Source organism: Jaculus jaculus, chromosome 8 (genome assembly GCF_020740685.1).
Source record: "Jaculus jaculus isolate mJacJac1 chromosome 8, mJacJac1.mat.Y.cur, whole genome shotgun sequence".
In the NCBI taxonomy this organism is placed as follows: Eukaryota; Metazoa; Chordata; class Mammalia; order Rodentia; family Dipodidae; genus Jaculus; species Jaculus jaculus.
Window position 1 is genome coordinate 82,326,521 of NC_059109.1, and position 27,882 is coordinate 82,354,402.

The 27,882-nt window shown below is 45.8% G+C and overlaps 1 protein-coding gene across 1 annotated transcript; it reads right to left on the bottom strand.

Moving 5' to 3' along the window:
* Positions 1 to 3,150: 3,150 nt before the first annotated feature.
* Ddrgk1 (DDRGK domain containing 1) lies at positions 3,151 to 23,434 on the bottom strand. The gene is made up of 9 exons (XM_004661477.2): positions 23,302 to 23,434; positions 21,847 to 22,026; positions 18,037 to 18,152; positions 17,712 to 17,813; positions 16,332 to 16,454; positions 15,665 to 15,703; positions 4,458 to 4,514; positions 3,758 to 3,806; positions 3,151 to 3,447 (listed from the first exon to the last, which is right to left on the bottom strand). The coding sequence occupies exons 1-9, from the start codon at positions 23,390 to 23,392 to the stop codon at positions 3,281 to 3,283; spliced, it is 924 nt and encodes a 307-aa protein (XP_004661534.2). The 5' UTR covers positions 23,393 to 23,434; the 3' UTR covers positions 3,151 to 3,280.
* Between the last annotated feature and the right edge of the window lie 4,448 nt (positions 23,435 to 27,882).

Below are 27,882 nucleotides of genomic sequence, written 5' to 3' on the forward strand. Positions count from 1 at the left end.
GATAAGACTTACCCTGGTCCTTCCAAGGTAAATAGAAACTATACCCCATAATTAATTTAAAAAAAAGACAAAAAACTATACCCCAGAAAGGAATAAAAAGTAAAACAGCTAATTTGATGGCACTAATGTGTCTAGTTATAGTATTACATGACAGACAGATCAATAATACAGTCATAATCCTATGTGTGAACAGGGCACAGTTGCACAAGCTTGTAAGCCTGGTACTTGGGAGGCAGAAGCAGGTAGGATCACAAGTTTAAGAACAGTCTAGGGCTGGAGAGGTGGTTTAGCAGTTAAGTGCTTGCCTAAGGACCCTGTGAAGCCTAAGGACCCTGGTTCGAGGCTCGATTTCCCAGGACCCACGTTAGACAGATGCACAAGGGGGCGCATGCGTCTAGAGTTCATTTGCAGTGGCTGGTGGCCCTGACACGCCCATTCTCTCTCTCTCTCTCTGCCTCTTTCTGTCTGTCGCTCTCAAATAAAAAAACAAAAAAGTTTTAAAAATTAAAAAAAAAGAACAGTCTAGTTGCTGTACATGATGGCACACACCTTTATTTATTTATTTTGGAGGTAGGGTCTCTCTCTAGCCCAGGCTGACGTGGAATTCACTATGCAGTCTCAGGGTGGCCTCGAATTCATGATGATCCTCCTACCTCTGCCTCCTGAGTGCTGAGGTAGGGGAATCACTGTGAATTTGAGGCCAGTCTGGCATGCAGAGTGAGTTCTAGGTCAGCCTGGGCTAGAGTGACACCCTATCTCAAAAAAAAAAAAAAAAAAAAAAAGTTTAGAAAATTCTAAGTTGTTTATCCTGTTTTAGTTATGAAAAGCAGTTTGTACGCAGTTAGCAAAATGTTTATTTACTATCTAGTACATTAACAGACTGAGTGCTAAATAAGGCATAAAGGGGGCTGGAGAGATAGGTTAGCCGTTAAGGCATTTGCCTGCAAAGCCAAAGGATCCATGTTCGATTCTCCAGGACTCACATAAGCCAGGTGCACAAGGTAGTGCACAAGGTTCATTTGCAGTGGCTAGAGGCCCTGGCACACCCATTCTTGCTCTCTCTCTCCCTCTCAAATAAACAAAAACAAGTAAATATAAAAAAGTAAAAACATATAATATAAAAAAAGTTTAAAAACAAGGCATAAAGTGTCATGGGCTTTTCCCTCTATAACAAGCTGCTAGGATCAAAAATTGTAGAAGAACTGCAAAGTTTCTGTGGCTGTGTGTTTAACTCTCAAACTTACAGAATACAGTAAAGCCAAAAAAAAAAAAAAAAAAAAAAAAAAGAGAGAGAATTGTAGAAGAGGGCTGGAGAGAGGGATCAGAGGATAAAGTGAGGACCACAGTTCATATCCCTACTCCTCATGTAAACACCTGTAGGTGTAGTGGCTCACTTATAATCCCAGCATTCAAGAGGCAGAAGCAAGTGAGAGACCCTGTTCAGTCAGTAAACACAGTGATTGAGGCAATCATCCAGTGTCAACCTTTGACCTCCACACACATGCACACAAGTGCATGGGCATACCTGCACTCAACATACAGTCACAGGTATAATAACCACATGCATGCACACACAAAGAATCATACAAGGTTGGGAGGGAGATATCTGTAATTCTAACACTTGGGATGCTAAGGCTAGAGCACCCTGAGTTTGAAGCCAGTCTGGACTACATATCAAGTTTCAGGCCAGCCAACACTACATAGTGAGACTCTACCTCAGAACTTTTTTTTTTTTTTCTTTTTCTTATTTGGCTTTCTGAGACAGGGTTGCACTGTAGCCCAGGCTGACCTGGAATTTACTCTGTAATCTCAAGGTGGCTTTAAACTCAGGGCAATCCTACCTTGGCCTCCCAAGTGCTGAGATTAAAGGCATGTGCCATCATGCCTGGCTTCAGATTTTTGTTGTTGTTGGTTTTTCAAGGTGGGGTCTCATTCTAACTCAGGCTGACCTGGAATTCACTATGGAGGGTGGCCTCAAACTCATGGCGATCCTCTTACCTTTGCCTCCTGAGTCTGCACTTACACACACATACACACACACACACACACACACGATAAAAAAACATGCCTAGCTGGGTATGGTTCATGTTTATAATTTAAACACTGGGAAGAATGAAACAGGAGGCCAGGCGTGGTGGCACACGCCTTTAATCACAGCACTCAGGAGGCAGAGGTAGGAGGATCGCCTGAGTTCAAGGCCACTCTGGGACTCCATAGTGAATTCCAGGTCAGCCTGGGCTAGAGTGAGACCCTACCTCGAAAAACCAAAACACTGGGCTATAGAGATGGCTCAGTGGTTAAGGTGCTTGCTTGCAAAGCCTAATGACCTGGGTTCAACTCCCCGGTACCCACATAACTAGATGCATAGTGGTGCATACGCCTGGAGGCTCTGGTAAGCCCATCCTTTCTCTGTGTCTTTCTTCTCTCTGCTTGCAAATAAAAAACAAACAAAAATGTGGCTCACTCTCAGTACAACAGGAGATTCACCACACGAACAGCTCACAGGATCCAGATACTGACCCTTCAGAAAACATTAGTCTTCTATCTCACACCCACTTCTAAGCATATGGTCCTCATATCCTCCAGTGGGTGAAACCACCCACATGATTTACAAAAAAAAAATTTTTTTGGTCAAAGATTCAGGGCTGAATTCGTGTGACTTGTCAGAACAATGTGCTTCCACTGCATAATTCTATCAATCTCCGGTGGCCCCTTTTTTTCTCTACCTGTCCCACAAGCAGCTATCCAGTTTCTCTCTTCCCCTGACCATCTCCTTCCCTTCCTTTCAAAGGCTGCTGCTTCCCAGGACTCTATCCTTGGAACTTTCTGTTCTCTCTAGGACTCTTGGCTCTGCTTAAGATTCTTGAGACTGTCTGACTCTTCCTTCCCCAATAAGGGAGATATGGCATGAGAGATTTCCCATGTTTATTCTGTAGGAGGTTGGGCAGAGAAAGCTCATCTAGGCCTTGGGGACCAGGCTTGTGGGCCACAAAAGAACATAGTATGTGAAACAGTTTTATTGTTTTTTTTTTAATGAATGAATGAATGACCTTCCTTGCCTCTCAGATATATCCTGAAGCCTAGATTTCACCTGTTGATCAGAGATCCCAGGCCAAGCCTTCTGCTACACCAAGTTACAAAAAGCTCAGCAGGGTTTATAGGCCTTTAATCCACAACTTCCTAACCAAATTCCATCCTGCTCCAGTATGGCAAGGAGAGATGATGATGTATGTAGGCCACACCAGCCTTACAAACACCTTACAAGAGGGAAGGGCTGGGGTCAAGCTGGGGCCTGGGCAGATGGGTCCCGGCCCCAAGCGATGAGGGAGTTGCTGGCCTGAGCAAGCTCAGTGATGGACACCCGGCCCCTCTGTCGGATGAAATTGGCCACTGCAGCCAGTTCCTCTGGGGTTATGTAGATGAACTTGCCCCGGTCGTCAATCACACCTGTGGGGACATGCAGTTTGTGGGGTTGAACCCTCTTGGGCCCTCCCCACCTGTCTGAAGAATATCCACCCATCCCTTCACAATTGACCCTTGAGGCCTCCTACTGTTACCAATCTTCCCTTCTCATCTGTACGCAGCAGCCAGGCCCAGGCCTCTGTATGTCTTCCTTGTAACCAAGTCACATTACTGCGTGTCCCTTGTTGCCTATCCCTCTCCCACCTATTGGCCATACTGCCTTTACAAGTCCCTGCAGCCAGCCCCCTGTGGCTAGACATTCCCCAGACCCCAGCATTGGTGGCCATTCCCTCACCTGTTAGAGTCCCCTCAGCCAGCAGGTCCTGGATGCGGTTTATCGTGTCCTATGATAAAAACAATTCTCAGAGCAGAGACAGGTAACTGTGGTCTTCGTGAAAAAAAATATTTGTAACCTCCCTCCTACTAGTCAGATCTCTCCCTCTCATGCTTGTCCCCTGTATATGTGACTCTGTGCTTCTCCTTGCAGACACTCTGGGGAGAAGGGGTCCTTCTTGTTTTGTTTTGTTTTGAGGTAGGGTCTTGCTCTAGTCAAAGTAGATCTGGAATTCATTATGGACTCTCAAGCTGGCCTTGAACTCAGCAATCCTCCTACCTCTGCCTCCCAAATGCTGGGCTTAAAAGGCATGCACCACCACACCCAGCCAGAAGGGGTTCTTGTTCCTCTCTTCCAGAAGGGAATAATAGAGATGTTTGGTCACAAAACACCCTGTTTGCAAGATAGTCAACGTAATATGATTAGGGCTGCTTAGGTTATAGGTTGACAGATGGGTTGGGATTTCCTTTTTATCCTCTGCTTATTCTTTTTATCTAGTAGAAATGCAGAAATCCTGGGATGTCATGGGATTCCCACACTTTACTCACTCTTGGAGGGGCATCAGAACTTTCTATCTTTAGGGCAAACACTGCTTACTCCCTGCTAGTCACATAGACCCTGTAGCCATATTCCACACAACAATCCACCTTCTGGGTCTTACCTGAGTCCTCAGGCCCACTTGAGAAGCCAGCTCTTCCAAAAGCACAACCTTGGACTGCTAGAAAGGGAATAAAAAAGAGAGAAGCTGAGCTCAGGCAAGTCTTTCCCAGCATGGGTAACCTTGGAGGTCTACGTTCTTTTCTCATCTTCAGCCACTGCAAATGAACTCTAGACACAGGTGCCACCTTGTGCATCTGGCTTACGTGGGTCCTGGGGAATCAAACCTGGGACCCTAGGGTTTGCATGTCTTAACCACTAAGCCATCTCTCCATCCCCTAAAATTCATGCTTCCTTTTCCTTTTTCTTTTCCTTTCTTCATTCAACATAGGGTCTTGCTCTAGTCCCAAGCCCAAAGCTGACCTGGAATTCACTATGTAACTTCAGGGTGGCTTCAAATTCAACCATCTTCCTACCTCCACCTCCCAAGTGCTAGGATTAAAGGTATGTACTACTAGACACAGCTAAAATGATATTTTTAAAGTTTATATTTTATTTTTATTTATTAGAGACAGAGAAAGAGAGAGAGAGAGAGAACAGGCATTCCAGTGCCTTTAGCCACTGCAAATGAACTCCACACAACATGTGCCATGATGTGCATTTGGCTTATGTGGGACCTAGAGAATCCACCCTGGTTCCTTAGGCTTTGCTGCCAAGCACCCTAACCACTAAAACCATCTCTCCAACCCTAAAATGCTTTTGTTTGTTTGTATCTTTTGTTTTTTGTTTTATGAGGTAGGGTCTCATTCTAGCTCAGGCTGACCTGGAATTCACTATGTAGTCTCAGGGTGGCCTCAAACTCATGGCAATACTCCTACCTTTGCCTCCCAAGTGCTGGCATTAAAGGTGGGTGCCAAGGACTCCATACAACATGCTCCCTCCAGACACAAAATGGCCTGGATATCCATGGCCTCACAGTGCCTGACACTACGGGCATAAGACCATCATAAGAGGAGGAAAAGTAAGAGAGAGACTGATTGAGATGGGAAGGGGGTATGATGGAGAGTGGAGTTTCAAAGGGTATTACCATGGGGTATTTTTTATAATCATGGAAGTTTTTTAAAAAAAAAAGCTCACATGTACTAATAAATAATTTAACTTTTTAAAAAAAAGGTATGTGCCAAAACGCCCGGCTTAAAATGCTATTTTTTTAAAAATACTGTCACACAGAAAGCTGGAAGAAGCCATTCTACATGTAGTTCAATGGGAGAAAGAGATACCACCAGTGAAGATACTCAACAGTGGACACTGCAAGCCTTATAATTGGCCAGCCAGCCCAAATGAGCCAACGGGTGCAATAGTGGCACGTCTGTCATGGTGGAAACCAACTGCCCTCCAATTGGACTGGGGGCCTGCTCCATGGGGGGGGAAATACATCCCTGATACTGAAAACTTAAAACAGGGGTAGTCATGAGCCATAGGGGTATAACATCTACTGATGTCTGGATAAGTATATATACTATGCTTATCGAACTGCCCAGTAAGCACTTCTCTTAATATTTATACTGTTTTGTCTCCTCAGTTTTTAAAAAATTTTTATTAGCATTTTCCATGATTATAAAAAATATCCCATGGTAACACCCCCCCCCCCACTTTCCCCTTTATAATTCCATTCTCCATCATATCCCCTCCCCATCTCAATCAGTCTCTTTTATTTTGATGTCATGATCTTTTCCTCCTCTTATGATAGTCTTGTGTAGGTAGTGTCAGGCACAGTGAGTTCATGGATATTCAGGCCATTTTGTGTCTGGAGGAGCATGTTATAAGGAGTCCTACCCTTCCGTTGGCTCTTACATTCTTTCTGCCACCTCTTCTGCATTAGACCCTGAGCTTTGGAAGGTGTGATCGAGATGTTACTCAGTACTCCAGTCACTTCCTTCCAGCACTATACCTTCTGAGTCATCCCAAGGTCACTGCCGTCTGAAAAGAGAAGATTCTCTACCCAAAGTGAGAGTAGCATTAATATAAGAGTATAAATATTGAGAAGTGCTTACTGGGCAGTTTGATAAGCATAGTATATATACTTATCCAGGCATCAGCAGATGTTACACCCCCAGGGGTCATGACTACCCCTGTTTTAAGTTTTCAGTATCAGGGATGTATTTCCCCCCACCCCCAATGGAGTGGGCCTCCAGTCCAATTGGAAGGCAGTTGGGTTTCCACCATGACAGATTTGTCACTATTGCACCTGTTGGCTCATTTGGTCTGGCTGGCCAATTACAAGGCTTGCAGTATCCACTGTTGAGTATCTTCACTGGTGGTATCTCCTTCTCCCATTGAACTACATGTAGAATGGCTTCTTCCAGCTTTCTGTCAGCAATATTTATACCCTTATATTAAGGCTACTTTCACTTTGGGTAGAGAATCTTCTCTTTTCAGATGGTAGTGACCTTGGGATGACTCAGAAGGTATCATAGTGCTGGAAAGAAGTGACTGGAGTACTTAGTAACATCTCGATCACACCTTCCAAAGCTCAGGGTCTAATGCAGAAGAGGTGGCAGAAAGAATGTAAGAGCCAACGGAAGGGTAGGACTCCTTACAACATGCTCCTCCAGACACAAAATGGCCTGTATATCCATGACCTCACTGTGCCTGACACTACCTACACAAGACCATCATAAGAGGAGGAAAAGATCATGACATCAAAATAAAAGAGAGACTGATAGAGATGGGGAGGGGATATAATGGAGAATGGAATTTCAAAGGGGAAAGTGGGGAGGGAGGGCATTATCATGGGATATATTTTTAAAATTTTTTATTAGCATTTTCCATGATTATAGGAAAACCATGGGATATTTTTTATAATTATGGAAAATATTAATAAAAATTGAAAAAAAAATACTGTCACAGGAGCTGGAAAGATAGCTTAGTGGTAAAGGGACTTGCCAGCAAAGCCAAAGGACCCTGGTTCAATTCCTCAGTACCCACATGAAGCTGGATGCACAAGGTGACACATGCATCTGGAGTTTGTTTGCAGTGGCTAGAGGCCCTCTATCTGCCTCTCTCTCAAATAAATAAATTATTTAAAAATAAAATAAATAAAAACTGTCACCTGGGCTGGAGAAATGGCTTAGTGGTTAAGGTCCTTGCCTGGGAAACCTAAGGACCCAGGTTCAATTCCCTAGTACCCATGTAAGCCAGATGCAAATGGTGGTACCTGTGTCTGTGTCTGGAGTTTGTTGCAGTAGCTAGAGGACCTGCAGTACCCGTATTCATGCTCATTCTCTCTCTCCTCTCTGCCTCTTCCTCTCATGGAAAAAAAAAAAAAATCCTAAGCCAGGTGTGCTGCACACACCTTTAATCCCAGCACTCAGGAGGAGGCAGAGGTGGTAGGATGGCTGAGTTCCAGGCCACCCTGAGACTACACAGTAAATTCCAGGTTAGCCTGGGCTAGGGCAAGACCTTACCTCAAAAAACTGCCAGGCATGGTGGCACACGCCTTTAATCCCAGCACTGGAGAGGCAGAGGTAGGAGGATTGCCATGAGTTCAAGGCCTCCTTGAGACTTCATAGTGAATTCCAGGTCAGCCTGAGCTAGAGTGAGACCCTACTTCGAAAAACAAACAAACAAACAAACAAAAGAAAAATCAAACCAAAAAACCTGTCACCTAAGCCAAGTGCAATGGTACATGCCTAAAATCTCAGCATATGGAAGGTAGAGGCAGGAGGATCAGGAGCTTAACACCATTCTTTTCCTTTTTTGGTTTGTTTTTCAAGGTAGGGTTTTGCTCTAGTCCAGGCTGACCTGGAATTAATTCACTATGTAGTGTCAGGATGGCCTTGAATTTACCGTGATCCTCCTACCTCTGCCTCCCAAGTGCTAGGATTAAAGGCATGCACCACCATGCCCTGCTTTTTTTTTTTTTTTTAATTTTATTTATTTGAGAGAGAAAAAGAGGTGAGGGAGGAGAGAGAATGGGCACATTAGGGCCTCCAGCTACTGCAAACAAACTCTACATGCATGCACCCCCCTTGTGCATCTGGCTTATGTGGGTCCTGGAGAATCAAACCGGTATCCTTTGGCTTTGCAGGCAAATGCCTTAACCACTAAGCCATCTCTCCATCCCCCACTTCTTTTTTTTTTTTTTTTTTTTTAATTTTTTATTATTTGCAAGCAGGGAGAGGAAGTGCGATTGAGAATGAGAGGGAAGGAGGGAGGGAGGAAGGGAAGAATAATATGGACATTCAAGGATCTCTTGCTACTGTAAATGAACTCCAGATACATGCACTACTTTGTGCATCTGGCTTCATGTAGGTACTGGGGATTTGAACCTGGGCTAGGTTTAATTCCCATGTAAAGCCAGATCCAGGAAGCGGCACATGTAATGCATCTGGAGTCTGTTTGCAGTTGCTAGAGGCCGTGATGTGCCCATCCTTTTTCTGTATGTCTGTACCTCTGTGGTTGCAAATATATAAAATTTTAAAAATAAAATATTAAAACAATTTTAAAAAGTAAAAACAAAACACCTGTCGACTTGCATTTGCTGAGGACCTGCCAGTATGCTACATCTCTTCTCCTTAAGCTAACAGCCCATTGTTGAGCCAGAAGTACACAGAATAGGAGAGGCTGGTAGTTTGAATATGGCAGTATAAATGTATGTCCCATAAACTCAGGTGTTATATTAAAATTGTGTTTGTAATATCAGGTCCTAGCAGGCAGATTCCTGCTTGGGGTGGGGGGTGGGTCAGTGGGGGAGAACCAGCCCAAAGGTGTGGAAAGAGCAGTTTGAGCTCTAGAGATTAGAGCTTGCTGTTTGTTGGTGTTTGGTTGTTGCAGTTGTTTCTCTGTGCTGGTACGTAGAGAACTAAGCAGCTTCTTCCACCACTGAAGTAGTTTCCCCTGCTCTTTGCAAGCTGAAATAACTCCTTCCTCCCATAAACTGTGTGTGGTTAGATTCCCAACCCAGCAATGTGGATGGAGCTGACTGCAACAGACAGAAAAAATTCCCTAGCAAGCGAGTCTGTCACTGAGCCAGTAGAGGTTCATTCCTGCCTTGCCTTTGTTTCCTACCATCTCAGCCAAGATCCTCCACACCACCAACATGCCCATACTTCTTTTCAACCATCCTCTTCATACTGTCTAAGGTACTGAGCCCACCCTTAAAATAACTTTTGGTAAGCGGGGAGTGGTGGCACCACCTTTAATCCCAGCACTTGCAAGGAAGAGGTAGGCAGATCACCAAGAGTTTGAGGCCACCCTGAGATTACATAGTGAATTCCAGGTCAGCCTGGGCTAGAGCGAGACCCTACCTCATAAAACCAAAACCAAAAAAAAAAAAAAAAAAAAAAAACTTTTGCTAACAATCAGTGCTTTCCATGTGCAGCTCTGTGTCATGTTTCACATGGTGCTCTCACATCCTCAGCAGAAACTAGTTCTCAGGGGTTTAGCCAACAATCCACAGTTAGGTCTACAGATGCATCTGCCCCTGCCTCCCCCTCATATAGCACATGACTTGAGCGAAGGTCGTCCTTTGCAATTCTGTGAATCTTTCACAACAAATGAACTGGGGGAGGAATGACATCGTGACATCTCCCTGGCTACAGATGGTATGTTGACTTAAATTGCCAAACTGTATGTGCAGGTGGGAAAACAGTCCAAATACAGTTGGGGACTGGAAAGATGGCTCAGTAGTTAAGGCACTTGCTTGCAAAACCTGACAACCTGGGGTTCGGTTCCCCAGTACCCATATAAAGCCAAATGCACAGGGTAACATGTGCATCAGGGGTTCATTTGCAGCAGCTAGAGGCACTGGCATGCCCATTCTCTCTCTCTGCTTGTAAATAAGGAAAATAAAATACATTATTTTTTTAAAGGCTAGGCATAGTGGTGCACACCTTTAATCCCAGCACTTGGGAGGCAGAGGTAAAAAAGGATTGTGGCAAGTTCAAAGCCACCCTGAGACTACATAGTGAATTCTAGGTCAGCCTGGATCAGAGTGAGGCCCAACCTTGAAAAACAAAACAGTAACATCAACAATAACAAAAACAAAGCAGTTGGGAGGGCTGGGGAAATGGCTTGGTGGTTAAAGGCACTTTGCTGCAAAGTCTGATGGCTTGGGTTCAATTTTGTAGTACCCATGTCAAAGCAGATACACAGAGTGGTGCATGTATCTGGAGTTGGTTTGCAGCCACAAGAGGCCTTGACATACCCATTCTCTCTCTCAAATAAATACATTTTTAAAAATGCATTGGAGCACGGAGTGGTTAAGTACAAGGTGATCTGGCCAGTTGGCCTCTATCTACGAACAGGGATCAGGGCACCGGGTTCTTCATGACAGCTTGAAGCAGGACCATAAAGTCACTCCTGGTGCTTTCCAGAGAACTGGTCTGAGGTGCTGCTGGGGCCAAGTGTTTGAAAAGATGGACAAACCTAGCCATGGCTGGAAGTAGAATGGATAGACAGGAACAAACTATTCCTACATCTCATATTAACTAGACTGTGCATAAACCTTCCTCCAGGACTGAAATCCTACATCCCAAGGGCTCAATCTCTTGTGGCTGGAATTAATTTCAGAAGCCATCCTTTTCTCTTTTTAAAATAGTTTTTTTGGGCTGGAGGGATGGCTTAGCAGTTAAGGCATTTGCCTGCAAAGCCAAAGGACACAGGTTTGACTCCCCAAGACCCACGTAAGCCAGATGCACAAGGTGGCGCATGTGTCTAGAGTTTATTTGCAGTGGCTGGAGGCCCTGGCGTGCCCATTCTCTCTCTCTCTTCCTCTTTCTCTCTGTCAAATTCCCACCAGGAATAGATAAGACACTACTGCTGAAGATTCCACGTACTTGGGCTGCAAGGCCACTGATAAATCCTGCTGGAACTGAGCTGATAAACTCCACCATGTAGACCAACTGACAGAAAGCTGGAAAAAGCTATGCTGCATGCAATTCAATAGGAGAGAGAGAAATCATCAGTGGAGATACTCAACAGTGGACACTGTAAGCCTTAAATTTGGCCAACCAGGCCAAATGAGCCAATGGGTGCAATAGTGGCATGTCTATTTTGGGGGAAAACAACCACTCTTTAATTGGACTGGAGGCCTGCTCCATGGGAGGGAATATATCCTGATACTGAAAACCTACAACAGGGGTAGTCATGAGCCCTCGGAGTATAACATTTGCTGGTGTCTGGCTAAATCTATATACTATGCTCACCAAACTGCCCAATAAGCACTTTTCTTAATGTTCATACCTATATATTAATGCTACTCTCACTTTTGGTTAGAGAAGCTTCTCTTCTCAGATGGTGGTGACCTTGGGATGACTGAGAAGGCACCATGGTGCTGAGAAGAAGTGACAGAGGAGTGCTCAGCACTGTAATATTTCTATCACACCTTCCAAGGCTCAGGGTCTATTGCAGAAGATGTGGCGGAAAGTATGTAAGAGCCAAAGGAAGGGTAGCACTCCTTACAACATACTCTTCCAGACACAAAATGGCCTGTATATCCATGACCTCACAGCGCTGGACACTACCTACATAAGACCATCATAATAGGAGGAAAAGATCATGACATTGAAATAAAAGAGAAACTGATTGACAGAGGGAGGGGATATGATGGAGAGTGAAGTTTCAAAGGGGAAAGTGGGAAGAGGAAGGGAATTACCATTACCATAGGATATTGTTTACAATCATGGAAATCATGAAGGAAGAAAAAAGTAACACTGAGCTGGTTATGGTGGCACATACCTCTCATCCCAGCACTTGGGAGGCAGAGGTAAGAGGATTGCTGTGAGTTCGAGGCCACCCTGAGACTACATAGTGAATTTGAGGTCAGTCAGAACTAGTAAAAGAAAAATCAAAATAAAATAATAATAAAAAAGAAAGTCCTCCCCGCCCCAAGGTAGGATCTCACTCTAGTTCAGGCTGACCTGGAATTCACTATGTAGTCTCAGGGTGGCCTTGAATTCAAGGCAATCCTCCTAGAGAGTGAGGGTGTATTAGGGTCTCTTGCTGTTGCAAATGAACTCCAGATGCATGTGCCATTTTGTGCTTTGGGCATCTGGCTTTATGTGGGTACTGAGGAATCAAAACCAGACTAGAAGGCTTTGCAAACAAGGGTATTTAACTGCTGACTCATCTCCCCAGCCCCAGTTTTCCTTTTTGCAAGGTATCAGCTCTAAGAATCAGCAACCCTAGGCTGGAGAAACTTCTAAATTCCAATATTTGGAGAATACTAAGAATGAAACCTTCAAGAAGCTACCAAAATCAAGGGCCAGAATTGCCCTGGGGACTTTCCTGTGGCCTCTACACAAGACAGGGTGACAATGAAGCTGATTCCCTCCTCTATATCTATCTGATGCTTCCTGAAGGAGGCACTTCAGGACTTTGCTGTGGCCTCTACACAAGATAGGGTGACAATGAAGCTGATTCCCTCCTCTATATCTATCTGATGCTTCCGGAAGGAGGCACTTCAGGCCCAATTGCTGCTTACTGGGTAGGTAGAGACAGCAAATTCCAAACAGCACCTTGAGATACAGCTCAGTGGTAGTGTACTTGCCTAACCTGTATGAAGTGCTGAGTTCAATCCCTAGTATAGCAGAACAGGGGGTAAAAAAGCCAGGCATGGTTGCTCATACCTTTAATCCCAGCATTTAGGAGACTGAGGTAAGTGGATTGCTGTGAGTTTGAGGCCAGCCAGATGTACAAAGAAGTTCCAGGATAGCTTGGGCTATAGTGAGACTCTGCCAAAAAAACAACCAAAGCCAAACACCAAACAGTAATAGGACAAAAAAAAAAAAACAGTTAAGTGGACAGTGTGAAAAATACTGGCCAGGTCCAGTGTGCCTGGATAGAGAGTGGGTTCCATGAAAGGGGAATGCTCAGGTGAGGGATATAGCTTGGTTGGTAGAATGATTGCCTAGCATGCATGAGGCCCCTGGTTCAATCTTCAGCCCTGCATAAACCAAATATGCATGCCTGTAATCCCAGAACTTGGGAAGCAGAAGGCAGGAGAACCAGGAGTTCAAAACCAATCTGAACTACATATCAAAACCAATCTGAACTACATATCAAATTCTAGGGTAGCCTGGGCTGTGTGAGACCCTGTCTCAAAAATAAATAACTAGGAGCCAGGTGTGGTGGTAAACATCTTTAATCCCAGCACTTGGGATGCAGAGGTAGGAGGATCACCATAAATTCAAGGCTACCCTGAGACTACATAGGGAGTTCCAGGTCAGTCTGAACTAGAGTGAAACCCTACCTGGAAAAAACAAACAAACAAACAAAAAGTAACTAGGGCTGGAGAGATGATTTAGTGGTTAAGGAACTTGCCTGCAAAGCCTAACGAGCCTTGTTTGATTCTCCAGTACTCACATAAAGCCAGTTATACAAAGTGGCGCACGCATCTGGAGTTCATTTACAGCAGCCGGAGGCCCTGGTGTGCCCATTCTTCTCTATTTTTTTGTTTATTAAAATTTTTTTTTTTTGCTTTATTTGAAAGCAACAGAGAAAGAGGCAAAGAGAGAGGAGGCGTGCCAAGGCCTCCAGCCACTGCAAACAAACTCCAGACGCATGTGCCTCTTGTGCATCTGGCTAACGTGGGTCCTGGGGAACTGAACCTTGAACTGGGGTCCTTAGGCTTCACAGGCAAGCGCTCAAACCCCTAAGCCATCTCTCCAGCCCTTGTTTGTTTAGTTTTATTTATTCATTTGAGAGTGACAGACAGAGAAAGAGGCAGAGAACAGAGTGAGAGAGAGAGAGAGAGAGAATGGGCACATCAGGGCCTCCAGCCATTGCAAATGAACTCCAGACACATGCACCTCCTTATGCATCTGGCTTAGGTGGGTACTGGGGAATTGGGCCTCAAACCAGGAGCCTTAGGCTTCACAGGCAACTGCTTCACTGCTAAGCCATCTCTCCAGCCCCTTCTCTGTCTCTTTCTCTGCTTGCAAATTAAAAAAATTCAAAAAGAGCTAGAGAGAGTGGTTAATTGCCATGACTTTGAGGCTACCCTGAGACTACATAGTGAATTCCAGGTCAGCCTGGGCTAGAGTGAGACCCTATCTTAAAAAACCAAAACAAAAAAAAAAAAAAAGTTTGGGTTTACACTTGTAATCCCAGAACTCCAGAAGCAGAGACAGGAGGATGGCAAATTGAGGCAGAATAGGCCTAGCTCAAAAAAGAGGGAGAGAGCTGGAAGAGACTGCCTAATGGTTAAGGCACTTGCCTACAAACCCTAAGGACTTAGGTTCAATCCCCCAGTACCCACATAAGCCAGATGCACAAGGTGGCACATATATATGGAGTTCATTTGCAGTGGCTAATGGCCCTGATGTGTCCATTGGCTCTCTGCTAGTTCTCAAATAAATAAATAAGGGTATGGGAGGGAAGATAATTAAGGCCTAAGGTAATAGGACCTTCTGGAAGCTTCCAGCACTTATTCTTCTCTTAGGGACCCTGTGCCCCAGACCATAAGCCCAGCCTAGCTCCTCATTGCTGGTGGGAGACTTCTAAACCATGTTCTCTTTCAGCAGAGATGGGGGAGTATTATGCAAGCTCCAGCTTCTTGGCAGCCCCTAGTACCACCCCCAGCATCGCCCCCGCTCCCTCTGCACTCCTTCCCTCAGTTGCCTCTGCACCTCTAAGCTGCACTTGGAAACCTCTCCCTTCCTTGCATCCTTGCGGGAGAAAAGAAACTGCTTAACAGCCAAGCAAACCAGGATGCACTTATGCAATTCAAAGCATCATCAGGGCAGCCTGCAAGGTGGCTGTGGACAGAAGGGACACACTGCTGCCCCACCCTAGTTATAAAGGAAACACCATCCTGTTTCTCCTGGAAGATACAAGTTTCAAGTCAGGAGCACATGGCACAGGACATTTGTTTCAATTCTGTAGAGCCTCAGTGTGACAGAACTGACAGAAAACACACATGAATAGACTTGAAAACACAGTGACTCACTGAGCGTGGGGTCTGAAGAGCAAGGGAACTGTCAAACTAAGAATAAGGAAGCCATCAGAGGCTTGAACTTCCCACACAGACCCAGGTCCTTCTCCACCTTCTGGGTCTGAGGGGAAGGGATTCTCCTGGCCAGGACCCAGCAACTCAGCCTCTCTAGGCCCCATGCCCACTCCTGTGCAAGAAGAGTAAATTGCTTACAGCACATGCTCAGGCAGGCTTGCCCCACTTGGCTTTAAGGACACACACAAAACACACTCATACATGCACACATGTATACACACATGGCAGGGGAGAATTTCAGCACTCTTTGCAACTCTTACCTTAATGTAGTTGATGAATTCTGTGAGGAAGCTGTGGGACTAGATGGACAGAGAAGCCAGTGTGAGCCACAACTACTTATGCTCTTTGCTCACTGGAATGCTGCCTGCCAGTAGAACACCTGTGTTCCCACCCTACTATCTGCTTGTAGGAGCAACAGAGCCATCTAAGGTGAGTGTGGCGGTTTGATTCAGGTGTCCCCCATAAACTTAGAAGTTCTGAATGCTAGGTTCCCAGCTGATGGAGATTTGGGAATTAATGCCTCCTAGAGGGAGTGTATTGTTGGGGGCGGGCTTATGGGTATTAAAGCCAGTGTCCCCTTGCCAGTCTATGATACACTCCTCTGCTACTCATCTGATGTTGGCCAGGTGATGCCTACCCTCTGCTCATGCCATCATTTTCCCCTGTCATCATGGAGCTTCCCCTTGAGTCTGTAAGCCAAAATAAACCTTTTTCCCCCCACAAGCTGCCCTTGATTGGGTGACTTCTGCCAGCAATGCAAACCTGACTGCAACAGTGAGGGAAGACAGGACAACACTCCTCACTGAGGAAAAATCTCTGTTAATACTAACATCTACTCACCTCTTGGTGCCCACACAAGAGTGTCTGAGGTAGCTAGCCTTGGGCCTGATACACACTACCTTTTGGTGTAGGGGGTAGTGAGCCCACCTCTTCCTCAGTCATTGTCTCGCCCACACCTTCCTCTTCCACCACAAACGCCTCCTTCATTTTCAGGTATTCCTCGTGCTCCTTCCGGGCCTGCTCCTCCTGGGCCTTTCTTTCCTCCTCTTCCTGCGGAGCACAGGGGAATAAGAGGCAGGTTTCCCAGGTAGCTGCTTACCCATCTCTGCTTTGGTCCCTCCGCGTATAGGGCACATGGCTTAGCCTTATCTGAGGGTCACTGCCTCTTCAAGACTTTCATCTGTTGGCCCCCAGCTAAACAAAAGTCAGTAATCTGCTGGGCGTGGTGGCACATACCTTTAATTTCAGCACTCAGGAGGCAGAGGTAGGAGGACCACTGTGAGTTCAGGGCCACCCTGAGACTACAAAGTGAATTCCAGGCCAGCCTGGGCTAGAGAGAAACCCTACCTGGAAAAACAAAACAAACAAAAAAGTCTACATCCCTATCAACACCCAGACAAATGTCAACTCCTTCTGCCCTCTTTGCTCAGATAATTTCAGAAAAGTATATTGAAAACCTTGCTACAACCTCCCGCTCTCCCTACTTAGTCATGTCCAAATTCCATGAATAAATAGCACACTCCACTTCCTCACCACTCAAGTACCCAGCCAGCCCACTACAATCTTGCTTCTGTGTACCCAGTGTTCCATCAAAACTTCTGCTACTGGACTGGGCATGGTGCAGCATGCCTTTAATCCCAGCACTTGGGAGGCACAGGTGGGAGGATTAAGGATCACATTGAGTTCAAGGCCACCCTAGACTACCAAGTGAATTCCAGGTCAGCCTGGGCTAGAGTGAGACCTTACCTCAAAAAACAAAAAGCAAAACAAAACAAAACAAAAAGATAAACATTAAAGGCTGGGGAAATAGCTCAGTGGTTAAAGGTGCTTGCATGCAAAGCTGCTGGCCTAGGGTTTGATTCCACAGCACCCATTGTAAAGTAGTTGCAAAAAGTGGCATAAGCATCTAACATCTGTTTGCAAATTTGTTTTTTTCGAGGTAGGGTTTCTCTCTAGCTCAGGATGACCTGGAATTCATTATGTAGTCTCAGACTAGCCTTGCACTCACAGCGATCCTCCTACCTTGCCTCCCAAGTGCTGGGATCAAAGGTGTGTTCCACCATACCCGGCTGCTTTATTATTATTATTTTTTTTTTTTTGAGACAGGGTTTGGCTATATAGCCCAGGCTAACCTTAAACTCAAGATTCTCCTGTGTCAACTTCCCAAGTTCTGGGACTATGGGCATAAGCTGCAACACCCCAGCACTGTGGCCCATATTGTAGAATAGAGACATTGGGGAGTTATGGGGGGGGGGAATAAGACTTGCTTACCAAGGGTCAGAGGACAGGGTCTGGGGTCTCCCTCACCTTCTGTGCTTCCTCCAGCCGAAGCCTCTCTTCCTCCTTTTTCCATTCTGCTTCACGCTGAGACTCCAGGCGTTTACGTTCCTCTCGTTCGGCCTCCTCTGCCTGGGGAAAGAACTCCACATAGGGGCTGATCTCCTACACCTAGACAGCCAGGGAAAGCAATACCCATGGCATGACACAAACAAAGGCTGCAATAGATAAAACTGGCCATATAGCAAACATGACCTAGCATAAAAGGAGCTCTAGTGACAGAGTCCGCCACAAGAAACTGGGAAGGCTGGCCCTTCCCCACCTCCCACAGCTATGCCCCATTCCTCCTGCTTGCCTCACGCTGTGCTTTTCGAGCCTGTTTCTCCTCCAGCTTTCGTAGTTTCTTGGCTCCAATTTTCCCTGTCAGGTGAGTTTCCACTGGCTTCTCAACGTCATCTGCTTCCTCCTGGGCTGGATATGGTCAGAGAAAGACAGTTCAGGTCTTAAGTCAGAGGACATCTATCCCATCCCTTGTCATCCTCCCAATGGTGGGAAGGCTTCTATCTACCTCTACCCTCTAGAGATAGCTGCCATAAATGTACAGAGGTACAGGTCTCTATGCCAAATTTTCAAACTTATGGGTAAATGTATCCCAGCCTTTTTTTGTTTTGCTTTTTTTGTTGTTGTTTTGTTTTGTTTATGTTTTTCGAGGAAGTAAGGCTTCACTCTAGCCCAGGCTGACCTGGAATTTACTATGTATTCTCAGGGTGGCCTTGAACTCATGGCCATCTACCTACCTCTGCCTCCTGAGGGCTGGGAATAAAGGCATGCGCCACCACGCCAACTTTTTTTTTTTTTTTTTTAATGATTCAGCACGTGATGGATGCAAGCACATGAGAAAATTGGTCTGCCAGGGCCTCCAGCAATTGAACTCCAGACATGGGCACCACCTTGAGTACATGCACAACCTTGTGCATCTGGCTTACATGGAATCTGGGGTCCTTAAGCTTCACAGGCAAGTGCCTTAATTGCTAAGCCATCTCTCCAGTCCTGTATTGTTTTCTCGAGGTGGGGTCTCACTCTAGCCCAGGCTGACCTGGAATTCACTACGTAGTCTCATGGTGACCTTGAGCCCACAGTGATCCTCCTACCTCTGTCTCCCAAGTACTGAGATTAAAGGCATGCACCACCATGCCTGGCTCTTTAATTTTTTAAACTATTTTATTGATTTGAGAGAGTGACAGAATGGGCATGCCAATGCAAATGAACTCCTTGTGCATCTGGCACACATGGGTACTAAGGAACTGTGGTGGTTTGATTCAGGTGTCCCCCATAAACTTAGGTGTTCTGAATGCTAGGTTCCCAGCTGATGGATATTTGGGAATTAATGCCTCCTGGAGGGAATGTATTGTTGGGGGTGGGCTTAAGGGCTTTATAGCCAGGCTCCCCATGCCAGTGTTTGGCACACCCTCCTGTTGCTGTGGTCCATCTTCTGTTGGCCAGGGGGTGATGTCCACCCTCTGCCCATGCCATCGTTTTCCCCTGCCATCGTGGAGCTTCCCCTCGAGCCTGTAAGCCAAATAAATCTCTTTTTCCCAGAAGCTGCTCTTGGTTGGGTGATTTCTACCAGAACTGCGAACCGGACTGCAACAGGAACTGAACCTGGATCCTTAGACTTTACAGACAAGTGACTTAGCTGCTAAGCCATCTCTCTAGTCCTGTTTTGCTTTGTTTTTAAAGCATTAACTCTAGCCCAGGCTTACCTAGAACTAACTCTGTAGCCCCAGGTTGACCTCAAACTCACAGTGATTCTACCACCTCTGCTTCTGAGTGCTGAGATTAAAGGCATATGCCACCATGCTTGGTTTTATCTCAGTCTTAATTCCAACATCCTGCCTACTCTAGTAAGAAATTGCTGAGTGTTCTGAGCTCAACATCCTACCAGTATTCTCCTTCTGTCCCACCAAAGCCAGCCTAAGAAAATAACCCGGGGCTGGGTAGATAACAGTTCAGTAGTTAAAACTGTTTTTTTTTTTTTTCTTTTTCCAAAGCCTGCTGGCCTGGGTTCAATTCTCCAGTACCCATTAAAAAAACCAGATGCACATGTATGGTGTTTATTTATCATAGCAAGAGTCCCTGGTGTGCCTATACATACACACATGTATGCACACATGTATGCAAATAAATAAAAATTTTAAAAGGTTAAAAAAATACAAAGCATCCAGGCCTGGTGGCGCATGCCTTTGATCCCAGCAGTCAAGAGGCACAAGTAGGAGGATCACTGTGAGTTTGAGGCCACCCTGAGATGACACAGTGAATTCCAGGTCAACCTGGGCTAGAGTGAGATGGGGGGGGCAAGCTGAGCATGGTGCTGAACACCTTTAATCGAGTACTTGGGAGCCTGAGGTATGAGAATCACCATGAGTTTGAGGTCACCTTGAGACTACATAGTGAATTCCAGGTCAGTGTGAGCTCAAGTGAGAGCCTGCCTCAAAAAAAAAAAAAAAAAAAAAAAATCTCAGGACTATTCTAGAGCCAGCTGAAAATTAGACTTATGGTTACCTGATCAGTAAGAGTATCTGACTCTCCTAGGCATGGTGGAACATGCCTTTGATCCCAGCAAGGTACAAGGATCACTTTGAGTTCAGGCCAGGCTAGGACTACAAAGGGAGTTCCAGGTCACTCTGGGTGGACCCTACCTAAAAAAAAAAAAAAAGAGTATGTGACCCCCAAGTCTGAGACAGGAATGATGGCACAAGTCAGGGTCTCTTTTGTTGGTTTTCTGAGATAGTATCACTGTGTAACTGAAGCTGGCTTAGAATGTGCCATGCTCCTGACTCCATCTCTTTCTTGAGTGCTGGAATTACAAGTGTGCGCTGCCACATCTTTCAAAGAACTTATTTTTAAGCCAAAAAGTTAATCCCAATGAAAGAGGTGGTGGAAAGAATGCAAAAGCTAAAGGAAGGGTAGGGCCCCTTACAATGTGCTCCCCCCCAGACACAAAATGGCCTGGAAATCCATGACCTCACAGTGCCTAATGCTACCTATACAAGACCATCATAATAGGAGGAAAAGATCATGACATCAAAATGCAAGAGAGACTGATTGAGATGGGGAGGGGATATGATGGAGAATGGAGTTTCAAAGGGGAAAAAGTGTGTGGGGGGGTATTACCATGGGATTTTTAAAAAATATTTTTTAATTTTTTTCTTTTATTTGAGAGCAATAGAGAAAGAGGCAGATAGAGAGAGAGAGTGCGCGAATGGGCGCACCAGGGCCTCCAGCCACGGCAAACGAACTCCAGATGTGTGCACCCCCTTGTGCATCTGGCTAACATGGGTCCTGGGGAATTGAGCCTCGAACTGGGGTCCTTAGGCTTCACAGGCAAGCACTTAAATTACTAAACCATTTCTCCAGCCCACCATGGGATATTTTTTATAATCATGGAAGTTGTTAATAAAAATTTGAAAAAATAAAAATAAAAAAGTTAATCCCAACGGTTCAAGGCAAAAACCTCACATACCCCCAGTTTCTGAAAAATGCTCTGATACCCCTTCTTTAGACTCAAGACAGCCTTCAAGTGCTGGGGAAGAGTCATTCTTTTCCACAATCCTAAGGGCTTTGTCAGACTCTAGGATGAAGTATGAAGGTCTCTGCATCAACAGAAATGTCTCTATTCGGCCGGGCGTGGTGGCGCATGCCTTTAATTCCAGCACTCAGGAGGCAGAGGCAGGAGGATCACCGTGAGTGTGAGGCCACCCAGAGACTACATAGTGAATTCCAAGTCAGCCTGGGCCAGAGTGAGACCCTACCTCAAAAAACAAAGCAAAACCAAAAAAGAAATGTCTCTATTCACCATCATTTTTTTCTGGAGTTACATGTGACCCATTCCAGAAAGGGTGCTAGAATATATGGGATACACTAAGGAACTCTTTGGGTTAACCTGAAAACCCTTGCTCTCCTATTTAGACACTAAGGATCAAGATGAAGAAAAGCCCAGAACTGTTGATCCCCAGGGCCACAGGCCAGGCTCCAAGTTTCTACCCCTTACACTCTGGCTCCTAAATGTCTCTCCTACACTGTGGCTCCTTGGTCCTATCTAGTTTGGGGGACTCATTTGTGCCCCTCAATCCAGCCTTCTCCACCATCAGGCTGGCTCTCTCACCTGGAATAACAGCTGCTTCCTCATTTTCATCCACTTCTGCCCAGGCCACCCTCTGGGCTCGACGCTGGGCCTGTAGGCGAGTGCCTAGGTCCCTCCGGCGCCTGGGCCTGCCAGCTCTCTGCTCCTCAGACTGGGCAGCCAAGACTGGCTCTTCCTCATTGTGCAGCGGTTCTTGGCCAGCTTTAGGAAGGAAGGAACCATGATTTTGTCAAACAGCCTACCCTCCTGACAGACAAGGAACAGTATCCCGCAAGTTTCATCCTACCCTGTCAGCCTTCTTCCAGACCTTCAAGTTGACCCTCAAGGCCTTACAATTCACACCTTGGTCCAATGCAGAATGTGCCTTCCTTCCCTCCTGCTAGCGTTGATACTTTTCTCTCTCCACAACACCCACCATTCCAGGTGATCTGTTACATTACTCTCACCCTGAGGTCTCCAGACCTCACTGAATGCCACTGCAGGACTATATTTCATTCCTTTCGTTTTTAAAGACCTTTATTTATTGATTTGTTTATGAAAGAGATAGATGGGGGGTGGAATATATGGGTGCCCGGGGGCCTCTAGACACTGCAAATGAACTCCAGAAGCATGTGCCACCTTGTGCATCTGGCTTACGTGGGTCCTGGGGAATCGAACCTGAGTCCGTTGGCTTTGCAGGCCTTAGCTGCCAAGCCATTTCTCCAGCCCTAGGACAATGAATTCTTGTTTAACACTACCTGCTAAGGTTTTATATGGAACTCTATCAACCAGAGGGTACATTTCACCGGCAGATGTGTACTCCCTGGCCCCCAGGAAGACCTGTTGGCTTTCTGTCTTACCTCAGTTTGTCTCTTTTCTTCCCCTCGAGCACGCAAGTGCTCTGGAGTATTTGTGGGTTCAGGTAGCAGAGAGATACACATAAACCTTTGCTGACAACGAACAGGGGGAAGGGCTCATAGGTATATGATGTGTTCTTTGCTGAGCCAACGACATAGCCTTCTGATGCCGGAAGAGGGCAGGGCAAGGCTGTATATAGCATGGTGGTTCACTCGGCGGGTAGGGAGAGACACTCAGAGTTCCTGGCGCCACTTCCCGCTCGCTTCCCCCAACTACGTGTAGGCAGAACACACCGGAGGAGGGATGGGAAGCCGTGTGGCCGCTCCCATTAACACACAACTGGCAGCCCATTAGACAAAAAACAGTGTGGCCAGGACGAGAAGAGCAGGATGGGGAAAGCTCTCATTTAGGGTCAGAAAAAAGGTGTGTAGGGACTCTGCCACCTGGCTCCCAGGCTGAGCTCCAAGACCGCCACTCCGCCAGCCCGGGATCGCGCCCACGTACGCGTGCGCACAGCTAGACTCCTAACGGCACGCGCGGGCCGCACGCCTGCGCATGCGCCTCAGGCCTAGCGCGGTGGCCTACGCCGGCTCTGGAAGCCTGAGGAGCAGGACTCCAAGGCCCCGCGGAATCTCCTACCTGCTACCGCCCGACCTCGACGGCGGGTCAGGAAGAGAATAAGGCCGACAAGGAGAGCCGCCGCCGCTAAGTACAGTACGGGCGCCACCATGACAACAGCCTCCCAGCTCCACCCGCGAGGCCACCTCGAGGCCCCGCCCACTACCCACGCAACCCCTCCCACTCCCTCTCCCAGGCTCCGCCCTGCCCGGGCCCATCCCCAGCAGCCCGCCTCACCTAGAGTCGGGTTTGGTTTTCTATTTTGTGTTTTGAGGGTGAAGCTTTTTTTTTTAAAAAATTTTTCGAGGTAGGGTCTCACTCTAGCCCAGCCTGACTTGAAATTCATTATGTGGTATTGGGGTGGCCTCAAACTGTCAGTGATCCTGGTACCTTGGCCTCCAGAGTGCTGGGATTAAAGGCATGTGTCATTAAGCCAGGCTTTAAAAAAAATGTGTGTATATATATATCTATATATATATATATTTTTTTTTTCTTTTCTTATTGACAATTTCCATAATTGTAAACAATGTCACTTTTTTTTTGTTTTGTTTTTACTTATTTATTTGACAGAGAAAGGAGGGGAGAGATTGAGAATGGGCACCCCAGGGCCAACAGCCACTGCAAAGGAACTCCAGACACATGTGCCTCCTTGTGCATCTGGCTAACGTGGGTCCTGGGGAATCAAACCTGGGTCCTTTGGCTTTGCAGGCAAACACCATAACAGCTAAGCGATCTCTCCAGCCCCTAATATTTTCTTTTAGAGAGAGAGCCTTGGCATGCCAGGGCATCAGCCATTGAAGTTGAATTCCTGTAGCTTGTGCCACCTAGTGGGCATGTGTGACCTTGTGCTTGCCTCACCTTTGTACACCTGGATTATGTGGGATCTGAGGAGTCAAACACGCAGGCTTTGGAGGCAAGCACCTTAACCACTAAGACATCTCTCCAGCCCTGTTTGTTTATTTGAGAAAGACTGACAAGACTGGCTCACCAGAGCCTCCTGCCACTGTAAACAAACTCCAGATGCATGTGCCACTTTGTGCATCTGCCTTTATGTAGGTAGTGGGGAATCAAACCAAAGCCTAGGCTTTGCAAGCGAGTGCTTTTAACAACTGAGCCATCTTCCCAACCCTACCAAAATTATTTTGTAAAATATTTTTACATATTTATTTGTTTGTGAAAAGAGAGATGAGTGGCTGTGGGAATGCCAGGTGCTCCTACTATTGTATACAAACTCTAGATGCAAGCACCACTTCATGCATCTGGCTTTATGTGAGTCGTGGGGCATCAAACTAAGGCTGTCAAGATTTGTAACCAATCACTTTAGCCGCTGAGCCATCCCTCCAGTGTGCCCCCCACCATTATTTTTCTCTTTTGTTGTAATTTGGGGGGGTTGGTTTTTCGTTTTTTGATGTAGGGTCGCAATCTAGCCAAAGATGACCTGGTATTCACTATGTAGTCTGAGGGGATTCTTGGGATTATGGCAATCCTCCTACCTCTGCCTCCTGAGTGCTGGGATTAAAGGCACCACCATGCCCAGCTCTTTTTGTAACTTTTAAAAAAATATTTTATTTTTATTTATTTATTTGATAGAGACAGAGTCAGGCAGAGGGAGGGAGGGGGAGAGAGAGAGAGAGAGAGAAAGGGAGGGAGAGAGAATGGCCATGCCAGGGCATCCAGCCACTGCAAACAAACTCCAGATGCATACACTATCTTGTGCATCTGGCTTATGTGGGTCCTGGGGAATTGAACCTAGGTCCTTTGGCTTTGCAGGCAAGTGCCTTAACTGCCAAGCCATCTCTCCAGCCCTGTATTTTTTTTTTTTTTTACTTTTTATGTATTTTTTTATGAGAAAGAAAAAGAATTGGCATGCCAGGGCCTCCAGCCACTGCATTCGAACTCCAGACACACGTATCACCTTGGACAGCTAGCTTAAGTGAGACCTGGAGAGTAGAACATGGATTCTTAGACTTTGTAGGCAAAGGCCTTAACTACTAAGCCATCTCTCCAACCCTTCTACCCTTTTTGTGAGGTAGGGTCTCACTTTAGCCCAGACTGACCTGGAATTCTCTATGTAGTCTCAGGCTGGCCTGGAACTCACAGTCATTCTCCTACCTTAACCTCCCATCTGGGATTAAAAATGTGGGCCACCACACAGGGCTAGAGTAAATACTGAGTTGCGATCAGGTGAGGTCAGAACTCATCATGTTGCTTATAGCCATTTGGCTCTTGAGTTGGGTAGTAATAGATGGCATAAAACAACCTTTAATTTTCCCTTTTCCTACTAGTAAAGGCCTATGTATGTAAACCATCCTTTAGCATAGTGATTAACATGACATTACTGTAAAAACCATCACAAGCAAGATAATTGGAAACTTTTCTACAATTTAAATATTTTCTCTCCCTCGCCCCCACCCCCTGGCCCTGGGTAGAATTTCACTCTAGCCCAGGCTGACCTGGATTCACTATGTACTCTCAGGGTGGCCTTGAACTCATAGTGATTCTCCTACCTCTGCCTCCCAAGTGCTGAGATTAAAAACATGTGCCATTACACCAAGCTCCAATTTGAATATTTTATTTATTTATTTGCCGGCAGAGAGGGAGAAGAGAAAGAATGGGAGTGTCAGGGCCTCCAGCCTCTACAAATGAACTCCAGATGCATGTGTCACTGAGCATTTGCCTTTACTTGGGTACTGGGGAATTGAACCCAGGTTGTTAGGCTTTGCAGGTAATGCATTAACTACTGAGGCATCTCTCTAGTCCCATGTTCTATAATTTAGCACAAATCCTTTAGGTCTCAGCCCTCAAATCCCTAGTATTCTAAATTTGGCAATAAAATTACTCCTTGACTTCTGAATAATTATAACTTAAAATGCTTGTTAATATTGTAGGAAAGCTGGAGTTATTTTCACTTTGTTTTGTCAACATTTCAATTCTCACTGCCTATTTGGATAATGTTGTTTGATTCAGGTATCCCCCATAAACTTAGGTGTTCTGAATGCTAGGTCCCCAACTGATAGCAATCTGGGAATTAAAGCTTCTGGGAGGCAGTGTGTTGTTGGTATTATAGCCAATTTTCCCTGGCTGGAGAGATGGCGTAGCTGTTAAGGTACTTGCCTGCAAAGCCAAAGGACCCAGGTTCGACTCCCCAGGACCCATGTAAACCAGATGCACAAGGGAGTACATGCATCTGGAGTTCATTTGCAGTGGCTAGAGGCCCTGGCATGCCCATTCTTCCTCTATCCCTCTCTACCTGACTATTTCTGTATCTCTCTCACACACAAATAAATAAAAATAAAAATAAAATAAAGCTGGGCGTGGCTCAGAAGCTATTTTTTTAAAAAATACTTTTATTTATAAGCTGAAAGGTAAGGGTGGGACAGGATGGGCACGCCAGGGCCTCCAGCTGCTGCAAATGAACTCCAGGTGCATGTACCGCTCTGTGCATCTGGCTTTACGTGGGTACTGGGGAATTGAGCACTGGTCATTAGGTTTTGCAGGAAAGTGCCTTAACCACTGAGCAATCTCTCTAGCCCTCAGTGAACAAATTCTTAACTTATCCTACAAGCTTCACCTGTCTGTTCTTTTCTTGGGCAACATCCTGTTTCTTTCTTCTTTTTTTTCTCCAAATTTTTTATTAACAACTTCCATGATTATAAAAAATATCCCATGGTAATACCCTCCCTCCCCCCACTTTCCCCTTTGAAATTCCATTTTCCATCATATTCCCTCCTCATCTCAATCAGTCTCTCTTTTATTTTAATGTCATGATCTTTTCCTCCTCTTATGATGGTCTTATGTAGGTGGTATCAGGCATGGTGAGGTCATGGATATTCAGGTTATTTTCTCTCTGGGGGAGCATGTTGTATGGAGTCCTACCTTTCCTTTGGCTCTTACATTCTTTCTGCCATCTCTTCCACATTAGACCCTGAGCCTTGGAAGGTGTGATGGAGATATTACAGTACTGAGCACACCGGTCACTTCTTTCCAGTACCATGATGCCTTCTGAGCCATTCCAAGGTCACTGCCATCTGAAAAGAGAAGATTCTCTACCAAAAGTGAGAGTAGCATTAATAGAAGGGTATTAACATTAAGAGAAGTGCTTACTGGTCAGTTTGATAAGCATAGTTACATTTAGTTAGCAGCAGAAGTTACACCTCTGGGGCTCATGACTACCCCTATTTTAAGTTTTCATTATCAGGGATGTATTCCCTCACATGGAGCGGGCCTCCAAACCAGTTAGAGGGCAGTTGGTTTCCACCATGACAGACATGTCACTATTGCACCCGTTGGCTCATTTGGCCTGGCTGGCCAAATACAAGGCTTGCAGTGTCCACTGTTGAGTATCTTCACTGGTGATTTCTCTTTCTCCCATGAACTGCATGTAAAATGGCTTCTTCCAGCTGTCTGTCAGCTGGTGTACATGGAGGAGGTTATCAGCTTAGTTCCAACAAGATTTCTCAGTGGCTTTTCAGCCCAAGTATGTGGAGTCTTGGAAGCTTATTTATTTATTTATTTGGTTTTTCATGGTAGGGTCTTACTCTGGTCCAGGCTGACCTGAAATTCACTATGTAATCTCAGGATGGCCTCGAACTCTTGGCGATC